We start from the raw sequence: 13097 nt of genomic DNA on the forward strand, positions 1-13097 counted from the left end.
CACTCAACCACCAACTTTAAAAACATTGTCTTTTAGTTTCCAAATGTACCTCGACTACATATCACTGAACATAATGAACCTGATAAATCACCCTGAGTGTTATTGCTGCATCAAAATGGAGCCAATTAAAAACAATAATAGCGGCAACAAAATTCAAAGCTTGTAAAAGTGTCTTTAAAGAAAACAGCGTCCCTGTTTTCACTTTATATGTAAAATATATGTCAAAAAAACTCACCCTAAAGTTCACGAGATGTACTGGACGTACATACTTTCGGCCATCGGAGAGGCATAAACATAAATATTATTTTATTTTGTGGTGAAATGTCCCTTTAAGGACACCGTCCTCTGCTATTTACGTCCAACAGCTTCCTCGTCTATTGAGGCGACAGGATCTGCAATATGTTTGGAAACGGGTGAACGGAGCTCTGAGCAGTGTGTGACAGTGCTAGTGTGAGGTATCAGCATCAAAACCGAATGTGTGTGTGTGTGTGTGTGTGCGTGTGTGTGTGTGTGTGTGTGTGTGTGTGTGTGTGTGTGCGTGTGTGTGTACAGCGTGTTTGTATGAGCGAGCAGCCACAGGGGGAAAAGAGGCCGGTTCACCACGAGGCCAAAACGATTCAACTTTCAGCGACCTCCTTCTGAAGCACCTCAATAATTCATCACACACATAAGATATATTTATATATATATATATATAGCATATATATATTTATATATATGCTATATATATCACCCCCCCCCTTTCTGTTCCCCACTTTGTCTCTCACTCAGCACACCCCCCCCCCCCCCCCCCACCTCGGGTGAGATAGCTATTACCAAGCAAATTCAGAAAGGCTATTGATGCATGTGTGTGTGATACTGATATGTCTGTCATTGTGTGTGTGTGTGTGTGTGTGTGTGGCCACTCACCGTTAGATTTCTCGCTGTCTGCGGGTTTCATCTGAATAGGGTGGTGCATCTGCAGAGACAGAAGAGAAGAACAAAATATATGAAACGCTGCACACAAACACACATATTTCAGGAGTCTCATATCCAGCTTTGGTTTAAACATTTGTTTGCTTCTCCCTCAGCCAGATGTACAACGTAATCACAAATCTGGCTCAGTCAAGGTGTTGGTGAAGCTTTGGCTTCACTCAGCAGAACCAGAGGTCGCCTGCTGTTCCTCCCCCTTTACTGCTGTTGACCCTGCTCGGACCACAACCCATCTTCACACCCAGCCTTCATTACGATCTCCACTACACACCTGTAAAGTTTCGTCACTGCTTCTCGCACGGTTGCGACGTTAACGCGGCGACAAAATCTGACCACAGACGTACAGAAAGAAATATAAACGTCTGGCTAGGAACAACAAGCGCCCTGCAACAGAATCCACACAGAGCACTCCTCTCTCTTTCTAACCCGACACACACACACACACACACACACACACACACACACACACACACACACCTCGGCTCAGCTTCCTCTCATCATGCCGATACTGCCTGATATAGCAGCCTCAGCTGTAGTGACAATAGCAAGCGACGAATAAGTTGTTGCGGTCGACGCTTTCAAATCAGGAGAAAATTCTGTCAATGAGTTCTGCATGCATTGAAATGCATTTATTTTATTTGCATCCCCCCCCCTCACTAAATGGGTCTGATGGTTGCATTGCCACTTGTTTTTTTAGATGCCGGATATCTCTCTGATGTGACCAAGAAGCAGTTTAATGGCGCTGAATGATGGATGTGTTTTTAAGGTGTCGGTTCTTCTTTTATGGAAAACAAGAAAACACTTCACAGATGAGAAGGCTTTGTCACCTCTCTCTCTCTACCTCCCTCAATCGCTCCTCCTCTGTCCCTTTTTTATTCCCTCCATCTCTCTTTCCTTTATAGGAGATGATGTGGCTGTTTGATCTGCGGGGAGACGAATGACAGTGATTCTCCAAATCTAGCCCGGTATCAATCACACTCCGAGTCAAATACCAGCAGAGAGTGTGAGTGTGTGTGTGTGCGCCCTGTCTTACCCATAATGCCCCTGGGCTCAGTCATGCTGTGACAGAAGGCTTTGATCTTCCAATTCTATCGCACACCTTTATCCCAACTCTCTCCCTCTTGCTCTCTTCCTTATCATCCTCACTCTGCTTTTATTCTCCATCTTCCAGATCAGTCCCACACGCACGCACGCACGCACGCACGCACGCACGCACGCACGCGCGCGCGCGCGCACACACACACACACACACACACACACACACACACACACACACACACACACACACACACACACACACACACACACACACACACACACACACACACACACACACACACACACACACACACACACACACACACACACACACACACACACACACACACACACACACACCATGTCTGTCCGTTGATTAGTTCTCAAACCTGCCTGATGGGGGCAGTCAATGGTGGACGGGGGGAGAAACAGAGGAGGACAGAACCTGACACTGCAGAGCATTACCTTTCAAAATAAATTTTGATTTCCTCCAAAATAAAACCAAAACCAAAGAACAAATTGACAAACAACCACAACACTGCAGCTATGAAACTAGCCAATCATGGCACAGCCTGTGACAAACGGTGTGAATGTTCTGATGGTTGACGTGTGATTTGTGATGCATTTAGGCCAAAAATGTCTGCACGAAGGTAAAGAAAAACTACAGTAAAAAAGAAAAACTACAGTAAGAAAGAAAAACTACAGTAAGAAAGAAAGAAAAAATACAGTAAGAAAGAAAAACTATAGTAAGAAAGAAAAACTACAGTAAGAAAGAAAGAAAAACTACAGTATGAAGAAAAACTACAGTAAGAAAGAAAGAAAAACAACAGTCAGAAAGAAAAACTACAGTATGAAAGAAAAACTACAGTATGAAAGAAAAACTACAGTGTGAAAGAAAAACTACAGTAAGAAAGAAAGAAAAACTACAGCAAGAAAGAAAAAATACAGTAAGAAAGAAAGAAAAACTACAGTATGAAAGAAAAACTACAGTATGAAAGAAAAACTACAGTGTGAAAGAAAAACTACAGTATGAAAGAAAAACTACAGTGTGAAAGAAAAACTACAGTAAGAAAGAAAGAAAAACTACAGTATGAAAGAAAAACTACAGTATGAAAGAAAAACTACAGTGTGAAAGAAAAACTACAGTAAGAAAGAAAAAATACAGTAAGAAAGAAAGACTACAGTAAGAAAGAAAAAATACAGTAAGAAAGAAAGAAAAACTAGAGAAGGATAAAAAGAATAGACTAAAAACATGACGGTGTGATTATTGAACTGTTTGCATATAGAAACAGAGAGACAGACAACACTAGAATAGGAGAGAGAACTAAATGAGAAAGTAAAAATGAAATTTAAAGGAAATTCAGTGATGGTTGAATGCTTTAACTTCTAAAATAAAACTAAAAATCTAAAACAGAGACGGGAGAGGAGAGAAGGAAGTAACAGACGGTGACGGGGACACGGTGAGATAAAAAGGCTGTCTGAGAAAGACAAAGAATCAGAAACAAAGAGGAGCGAGAGAAAGAGAAGGAGGGAAGAGGGCCGAAGACACTGGACAGACGGGGACGATGGAGGACGCTTCAGGCTGCAGCCTCACTAAAGGATCACCAACACAAGGACAGATGCAGGGACATGGGTGATGTGTGTGTGTGTGTTGAAGCCACATCAAAAGAAAGAGAAAGTCACGTCAAAGTAAACCTGGAAGTCACATCAAGTCAGTCCTCGTGAATCCATTTCAAAGTCTGTCATCTAAAGGCAAAAAACTAAAAACAGGAACCGCCGCCATTCACTCCTGAAAAACACAGCCAACAGCTGCCACCCACACACACCCACCCACCCACCCACCCACCCACCCACACACACACACACACACACACACACACACACACACACACACACACACACACACACACACACACACACACACACACACACACACACACACACACACACACACACACACACACACACGTAAGAAAAAATAAAGACTGTCTGCTTTTCAGGCGTCTCCTCCTCAGGTCTGTCTGCCCAGAATGCCCGGCGGGTTCTAGGGGGGGGGGGGGGCGGTGCTGTCGACACGTTTGATCTCGGCCGAGCTTCTGCCGAGGTCCCACAGCGCCGGGTTCTCCTTGCGCTTTCCCACAATTCCACAGTGCCGTTTCTTCTCTGCCCGGCAGGCCCCCACGGCCGCAGTCTGCCATTCATTATGCGCTCAGCGGGATGCCGGCAACACCACTCAGTGCTCGCCGCGCTCGGGGCTCATGGAAAACACAAAGTTACACCACGTAGAGCCGTGTGTGCAGCCGGCTGGCATCTACCTTTACTCATGCATCGGTCTAGTCAGGAGGCCTCTTCATCTACTTCCTGTTTACCTTCTACATCCTGTCTCCCAACGATCCTTCTTCTCTGCCCCGCCTAGAACCCACTTTTTAACAATCAATCAGAACAGGATTTACATGGCGGCTGCACGGTTAATGACGTAAGCTTGCATTGAATGTAATCTCCCGGATGTTTGGTCGCTTATTATGGAGTGTTGTTTTTTAATAAAACTTGAATTTGCGTTGTTACAAACTGCAGCTGTGATTGACTGAGTCACGCTGGGCACCGCTTTGAAAATCGAGTAACGCTTCATTAAGATGTTAATGTGCAAACTCACACCGCTAACAATGAGCGGACGAGCCGCCGTGTTGCTTAAGAACTACTTTGCCGGGAAAAACAACTCCTGTTTTTTTTCCTGCTCTACAATTACTGCAGAGCAATGTGTTACATGTATTAGCCCGACTGTAAAGTTGTTATATTTATCTGGATTTATCGTTCGTTGAGCAGCAGAGTCGGCGGTGATTGTTTGCGTGTTCGTGTCGAAATCAAATTTGACTTAATGACTGCATTCATCTTACGCGGGCGGAGAAATTCTCATTTGGCTGAAGTTCTTTGGAGGTTTGGATCGGACTTCTTCCTCCTGATGGAGAGCTTCATAAAGTCTTCATCATAGCCAGCTCAGTAAAGAGGCCGGAGATACAATATCTCTCTTATATCCTGTTAGTGTTAGCCATCGGCTGACGCTGCACTTTGAGTTACATGTATGTGAACGTGTAGTGTGATTGTGAATGGATCGACTTTCAGGATGAGCTGTGAGTCAAATTATGGAATAAAAACTTAATTCACCGAAAGTGAAAAATAATCCCGTCAGATTTGAATCACTGCGACCTCGTTTTTTACTGCAATATAAAGGAGCTGCAGTTGTTTGGAAACAACACAATCACAGCGAGAAGCAGAAATAACTCAAACATGTGCAGTACAACAGTCATAATGCCATACATCTTAAAAGGCAAAAGAATAATGCAAGTTAAATTACGTTACAAAAACATTTTTCCAAGTGTCCACAATGTTGCCAATATTTTGTGGAAATGCTCCACATGCTCAATATAACATATAATGATCTCTTTAAATGTAACAACCTCTCCATCCTTCGACTCTCTAATCTCTGTAAACAGCCTGCAGTTCAGTCGAGTTTCGTTGAATTGTCGTCACGTGACTGTTGCTCTCAGCCGAATCACTCGAGGCTTCCCAGCTGCACTGAGGAGCGCAGAATTTAATGTATTTTACAGGATCTGGTTACTGCTAATGGTTTGTTTTGGGCACAATTTTAAAAGAGATTAAATATCATAATTTCCATTTTAGATTTGGTTATTTTTCCCAATAAAAGCTTTTGCAACACACGATTCTACTAAAAACCATTAGAAATTTTAATATGTCCAACATTCATTTCTGTTTCTACAGCTTCTTGCTGTGATATATGGTTTATTATTACATTATTATATGTGTTACGACAAGGTTTTGTCGACTTATCCTACTGGCACATTTAGCATCTGTTTTTCTCCAGCTGACGTCCAATATTCACTCTCCTTTAGCTCCGTTCCTGGTCTCCACTGACCATAAATAAAATATCTGGCTCTTTATCTGCTGCTTGGCGCCGAGCAGGAAGCGGTTTTACCAGAGCTGGTTTAATGAGAGACCGAATCAAACAGCACCTGTGCTGTGAAACCAAAGCGATGATGAGCGAGAGCAGCCTCTGTGGGTTTCATCACTATTAACAAGAAAATATTGAGGAACTGACCTATAATTAGTCTGTGAGCATGACAGGTCAGGATTGTCGCTCTACGGGATTAACCTGTCCAATCACCAGGAGATATTCATCTCAGTGAAAGCCAGATGAGTGGAGCCATAAGGTCCACGTTACACCAGAGGGATCAGCGGGCAGCCAGGATGGATTTTACCACCTTCCAGTTATGGGACAGTCTCTTTCATCAGCCCTCCTTCCTGGTGACCCCCCCCCCCCTCCTTCTTTATCTTTATGACCTCATCATTTGCAGAGACTCCCGGCAAACTGTCCTGCAATCAAGCGACATACGTGCTCCCGACCGACCGCTCCCCGCGGCTGGCCGTTAAACAGCTCCTTCCTGTGCGAGTGATTGCAGAATTGCAGCAGTGTATGGTTGATTGCGTGCAGCGTAATGTCTCAGGGAGACATCGATTATTGTTTCAATGTATGTTTTAAATCTCCTTTACTTTTTACGACTGAATTTTATTTCTTACACTGTTTCTTTAATTGTTTTTAAATCTCCTTTTCTTTTGCCTCATGTTTTGATGCTTTTAATGGTTTTATGTGAAGCACTTTGAATTACCTTGTTGTTGAAATATGCTGTATAAATAAACTTGCCTTGAATGGCGTCCAGGAAACTCTCCACTTCCTAAATGTTAACGGCTGCTCAGGGGCTAACGGGATCCCCGTCTTCCAGAAATGCCCCGGTGCTTAAAAGTTCAGGGGTCGACTTCTCCTGGAGCCAGAGGACTAACTTGAGGACTCACGCTGGGAATAGGTGTGTGTGTGTGTGTGTGTGTGTGTTGTGTGCCAGCCACCTTCACATGACCAGAGTGTGTGTGCCAAAAAACTGGGGAGTGCACATACTGTATGGCACCACCCTCTCTCTCTCTCTTTCTATCTGTCGGGGTCTCTCGCTCACACACACACACACACACACACACACGCACACACACACACACACACACACACACACACACACACACACACACACACACGCACACACACACTCTCCTCCCTCCCTTCTGTAGGTGTGACGGTGAGCTGCTAGGTCAAAGTCAGGCAGATGGCCCTCGCAGTCGGGATTCAATATCAGTGACCGAGACGGTACGACCGACCACAGACACACACACACACACACACACACACACACACACACACACACACACACACACACACACATGACCTCTAGACGGTGGCGATCGCCAATAGCACAAAAAATGCGTCACCTGCATTATTAAAAGAAAACTCATTGATACTTTTTACTCGTTCTTCTAAAGGAAACATCTTCTTTTGCACATACAGCTGGTTAAACTAAACAGTTCGGGGATGTAGTTGTCGTTTTAGATTAGTGGTGCATTTGATTTTCTTTGCAAGTTTAAAAAAAACTAAAATATGATCAAGACAGAACAATATATTTATAACCAACACATTCTCACTGTCAACTCGTAAAATACAGACGAGGTCAGAGGCACTACGCTTCAAACTGAGGTGTGGACGTGTCAGTTTCAAAATAAAGGTCTGTGTTAACAGTATCTGCTGGTTACATGCATACAGACTCTTTACAAAAATAAACTTACAATGTGGCTTTACTTTTTCGGGTCACTTGTGCAAAAAAACTAGCTGCTTAGGTTTAGGAAAAGATGGTGGTTTTAGTTAAAATAAGTATGTTTTTTATGTGAAATAAGTACGCTTGTTAAGCAACTGGCGTTCGTGAAGTTTGGAAGTTACGAAACAAAACTGCAGTAAAAAGAGTCAACGCTGCCTTTTGGTTTCACGGGACACGAACAGTGGTCTCCTCTGTAAAGTGTGCGGAAGTCTCTTAATACGTGCATTCTCTCTAGTGTCCACCAGGGGGCGACTCCTCTGGTTGTATAGAAGTCTATAGAAAATGACTCTACTTCTCTCTTGATTTATTCCCTCAGTAAACATTGTAAACATGAGTTTATGTCTCAATCTCTAGTTTCAAGTCTTCTTCAATACAGCATGATGTTCATTTAGTACATTATGGTCCATTTAGAGTCACACAGACCATAAAGCAGGGGATGCTTTAGGGCGGGGCTACACGCTGATTGACAGGTCGCTACTACGGCAAGTTAATTGCAGCATTTCGTTGCCTAAAAATGTCTTAATAGCGCCATCCTTTTGTGTCACTTAAAAAAAACCTGGCTTTAAACACCTGGTTTCCTTAAATGAACATCAAAAAGATAGAATTAAAAAGTCAATTTCAGGTGAGCTCCCCCTCTCCAACACCAACAGCAAAACCCAAACTGCACACACACACACACACACTTGACACATCACACACACACCCTCTGCTTCATCACTCTGACAGACACCTTGATGCAGATAAAGTGTGACTGTAATTCTCACTCTCCCTTCAGCAAACAAAACCGCTATAAATCAAATTGTCCTTTACAATATCCCCGTCTTAGCGGCGCTGAGCGCACCGTTAGCCGACATTATCCCCACTTCATTTGGCTCGGTAAATAATTAACCCAGCGCGCACGTGTGCGTGCGCGTGCGTGAGCAGAATGATTGAGGGATTTGGCATTAGCTATGCTGTGTCGCGTCTCCACACTAACTACTCTAAGTGTTTAACATAGTTAGCCTCCTCTCGTCGGCTGAATCAATATGCTTAAACGCCGCCACAAACTCTGAGAGCGAAGAGGGGTGAGGGAAGTTAATTTAAAACAAGCGATTAATATTTCTTTCGTTAAATAAGAGCACACACACACACACACTCTGATGGTCGGTGCATCGATGAGGTTTGCTTTCCTTCAGCACTGTTTGCGATAGCATTTGGGTTTCAGTACAGCAATTACAGCCTTTAATTGAATTGATTTCGATAATGAGCCTCTGTAATGACACTGCTGTGGGAATGGGTGTGTGTACACGTGTGTGTGTGTGTGTGTGTGCGCGCGTGTGAGCTGCTGTTGTTTTTTTTATTTCCAGGACTTAAATGCCATGTGAGGAGGATTGTAAAGATGAAACGAACACGCGTTTGAACCGGTCAGCCGTCTCCACAAACCACTTGTCCGAGGCCTAACCTTTCAGCTTGTTGCACGATGTCCTCCAGGCTATAACGCGTGAATGTTTGATGACACACGGCTCAGCGCACGATACATTTAATATCCTGCGCCGCCGTGTTTCCGACCGTTTGTGGGGCTCAGCACCACCCACAGCGTACCGCCCGGGTCCTCCGGGCCGACACGTTTCACGGGGGAGCTCGTCCGCGGTGCAGCTGCAGAGTAGATCAGCTGCTCTGGCAGTCGGTACGAGTTACCTCTTCTCTTTTTTCTGTTCTTAAGTGCTGCATGGAGAGCTATTGTGATGGAGCAGCGATATGTGTAATAGGCTCGCATCTGAACAAACAGCACACATCGACTGACAAGCTGTGGACGTGAAGCACCCCCCCCCCCCTCGCGCGCTGCTATCACGCAGTGCTGAAAACACACACTTGTGCACACTTGAGAGCTCGCCCAGGTAAGTGGGGGCCGACGCAGACGACGTTCTGCTTTTTTGCAGAACATCTTCAGAAATAAACGGCAAGATATCCGCAAACGTTAGTCTGTGCAACTCAACACAGCTCACAGTTGATTTAAAGACATGTGCAGTGAGCTGGGAGGATATTTGGGGATTTGATCTGTTATGTGCATTGAGTGCATGTGATATACAGCCAGCATTCAACACGTGAAAACATAAAATCACACCTTTGCTCAAAGTGGCAATAGACCAGTTTTTGCTTTAACTTCATCATAATGAGGGAACTGTTGATTGCACACTGTAATGGCTGTAGAATAATGACACCATCTGCGCTTAGATTGGTTCCCTACACGCCTCCATTTCACTCGGCAGCTTACTGTCTCCGGGTACGACCTCCCAGGAGAATGAAGGCTCCCTTTACGGCACAGAGAAAGAGGATAGCGCCTTTAATTATGAAGATAATAGAATAATAACACTTAGGCTCCGTCGTCTGGACCAAGACGGCACAACATTACAGCTTCCGTTCTTACCTTTCACAATAAAAGAGCCCATAGACTGAGCCAATGCTTAGCAGAGAGCATTTGGCTGAGCATTAGTTGGGAGTCCAGGATGTAAAAGATCCCTTGAGCTGGTGTGTATCCTCCTCTAGCATAATGATGTTTTATAAAGCATTAATAAGTTGTTTATAAATGGTTTATTAACATCAAAACAGCCACTAGTTATTCACATTATATAAAGCAAACATTATTAGACAGTGGCGGCAAACAATAGAATAAGATTCAGGTTGTAAAACACATAAGGGTTTTAAAGTTGAACCCTTTGTGAACGTTAATAACACATGTATTAATGCTTTATAGAGCAGGAATTAGTCATTACTAAGAACGTTTAAGTTGCCATGTTGTATATCGTCTTCTAGGACAATATTGTACAATAGAGTATTAATAAATGATCTACTATGTTTAATAAAGACAATGCGACAACTTTACGACTTATAAAGACGTTTTGCAAAGTCAAAACCCTCATTGAGAACTGAAACAAACTCATTTTCAGTCCAATGTGAACAGAAACAGATGGCCGGATACGCTTTCCTTTCAAATACGAATGTCATCAGTCAAAGGGAACACGTATCGTAGAGCTGCACGCCACGACCTGCAGAATTGCAGTCCATTATTTCTCCAGCGAGCACACAAGTTCCCTTCAAAAGGCTGGAGCAGTCAGACTCTTAGGACCACAGGGGCTTTTGCACGAAAGAATGAGATTCCTCACATCATTGAAAATGATAATACGCATTATCACTTACAGTCCGTGCTTCTATCTGCAGCCCCGTCCACCGACGTGAAATAATAAACGGCCGATTAAATGACTTGTCTTTGGATTGTAAATTGCTCCTTTTTAAACCTTAACCTTGCTTGAGATCACACTTGCTTTGATGGGGGGGGGGGGGGGGGGGGGGGGGTTGCACGAGCACACACAACCTTGCGCCTGTATTCTGGCAGCCGAGCGTCACTAATTATCTCGCTGGCAGGAAGGTAAGGGAGGTGGGGACCCGTGTGTGTGTGTGTGTGTGTGTGTGTGTGTGTGTGTGTGTGTGGTCTGTGTGCGAAAGTAGCTTTTAATGAGCCCCACGCTTCTTATCAAGCTTGGCGCTCGACAAACGCTCTGATCCGCCCACATGGAGGACGGGGCTTAGTGATCGTGTCTGAAGCCCCCCCCCCCCTCCCCCACAACCTCAACACACCCGACCCAGCACCCTGATCTCACACCCCCTCCCTCCCTCCCTCCCCTCCCTCCCCCCCTCGCAGCCGTACTGTCACAACGAAACATCCTTGAGAAAAAACAGCAAATCAAAGGGCTTTTCATCCTTTTCCCACAAAGACACAGAGCGATAGAGAGGGAGAAAGATGGAGGGGGAGAGATTCAACCGGACAAAGGAGAGAAAGCGAGAGGGGAGGGGAGGGATGGAGAGAGGGCAAGAGGTAGAGAGAGTGAGAAGAGAAAGAAACTGAGGATAAAGGACTGAAGTTCTCCAAGCTGGAGGACACGCCAGAGGACACGTCCTAGATTAGCTCTCACCCTCCCTTCACCCTCCCATCTCTCCACCCAGCTTCAGACGCAAACACAGCGGCCCCGGGGCCCTCTTGGCTTTGCGTCAGGGTGTGTGTGTGTGTGTGTGTCAGGGTGGGGGGGGGGGGTGAGAAAGAGGGGAGAGACCAGGCATTTAGACATCTGTCAGCCACTAATGAAAGAGTTCAATTTAGTGGAAAATCTCAAACAACCTTGTCTGACAGGGGCTGGCTGACGGGCGTTAACTCGCCGCATGTTGTTGTTGCTGCTGCTGGTGTGTGTGTGTGTGTGTGTGTGTGTGTGTGTCTCAGCGTGTGTGTTGTGTTAGCGAGTAAGTGTGTGATTCGGGTGGGGAGTGTCTCCAAGTGGATAAAAAATAAATAAAAGTGGTGAAAGAGGAAAAACTGTAATGTAATAAACTCTGTGTGTTTGTGCACATAAAAGTGTGTGTGTGTGTGTGTGTGTGTGTGTGTTAAAGAGTCATGCAGAGGTGTGGATCAGTCCGTGCAGCAGGGGTCGGGTCTTATGGCTTTAAGTCGCTCCAGGGGTACAGGGCATGTTTTTCGCCGATAGATGGGTTATGGTGGAGGGAGTGTGTGTGTGTGTGTGTGTGTGTGTGTGTGTGTGTGTGTGTGTGTGTGTGTGTGTGTGTGGGGAAAGAAGCGTATTTAGACCTCACTAGTGCTATTAGAGTTGGGGAGATGAGCACACGACTCTCCAGGCAACACGCGCACACAGACACACACACTTAGTCTGCACCCCCCCAGAGCTTCATTAGCAGGTCATTAAAAACAACTTCAGTGAAAGCTGCTGTTCTTGGAGGATCAGTTTTGCCTCATTGAAAAGACTCCATGTGTGTGTCATACCGATGACCATGTCGTCTTGTTGCTAAAACAGAAACAAGCAGTTCTGCTGCTGAAACATAAGCACTCGACGCTTCGCTGCGTGTGGTTTTCGTTTTTTTACATGTTTGTGATCGTAACTTATGAGGATTTGTCCAAACGTCATCATATGAAATTCAACTTTTCCTCGTTTACTTCTCCCCTTCGGAGGAAGACGAACTTTGTGTCAGCTGCCAGAGTTTTCAGACACAGAATGCACACTGGTCTCTTCTCATCTCCCACGAAGTCGCTCTGAACCCCAGAGCAAGATGAATTACCGTCAGCTGAGCGCGTTGTCTCGTCCGCCTGCGACGCATCGTCAGTTTGTCTTTGCGTCCCCCTCAAAGATCCGTCTGAAAGAACACCACGGCCGTCGTGATACACGGTTTGTAAACTCTTCCGCCGCGAAAACATTAGTCACGCATCGCATCCCCCCCGATCACGAGCGCCCCGCACTTTGGGAACTACTGTTTCACATTTCATGGAGACGTCAGATACTGGGCTCGTCCGTGTGAGAGCTTGCTGTCCTCTCTGATGGAACTCTACAGAAGCAAAAC

The 13097-nt window shown here is 45.0% G+C and overlaps 1 protein-coding gene across 5 annotated transcripts in view; it reads right to left on the minus strand.

Annotated features, from left to right (window-relative positions):
• Positions 1-13097, minus strand: part of celf2 (cugbp, Elav-like family member 2) — a 130358-nt gene that overhangs the window by 33860 nt on the left and 83401 nt on the right. For all 5 annotated transcript variants that reach the window (XM_079294616.1, XM_079294617.1, XM_079294614.1 and 2 more), the window contains exon 4: positions 910-958. In XM_079294616.1, coding sequence (XP_079150742.1) covers positions 910-958 — 49 coding nt within the window. The remainder of the gene's footprint in view (positions 1-909; positions 959-13097) is intronic.

This window comes from Melanostigma gelatinosum, assembly GCF_949748355.1.
Source record: "Melanostigma gelatinosum genome assembly, chromosome: 22".
Classification (NCBI taxonomy): Eukaryota; Metazoa; Chordata; class Actinopteri; order Perciformes; family Zoarcidae; genus Melanostigma; species Melanostigma gelatinosum.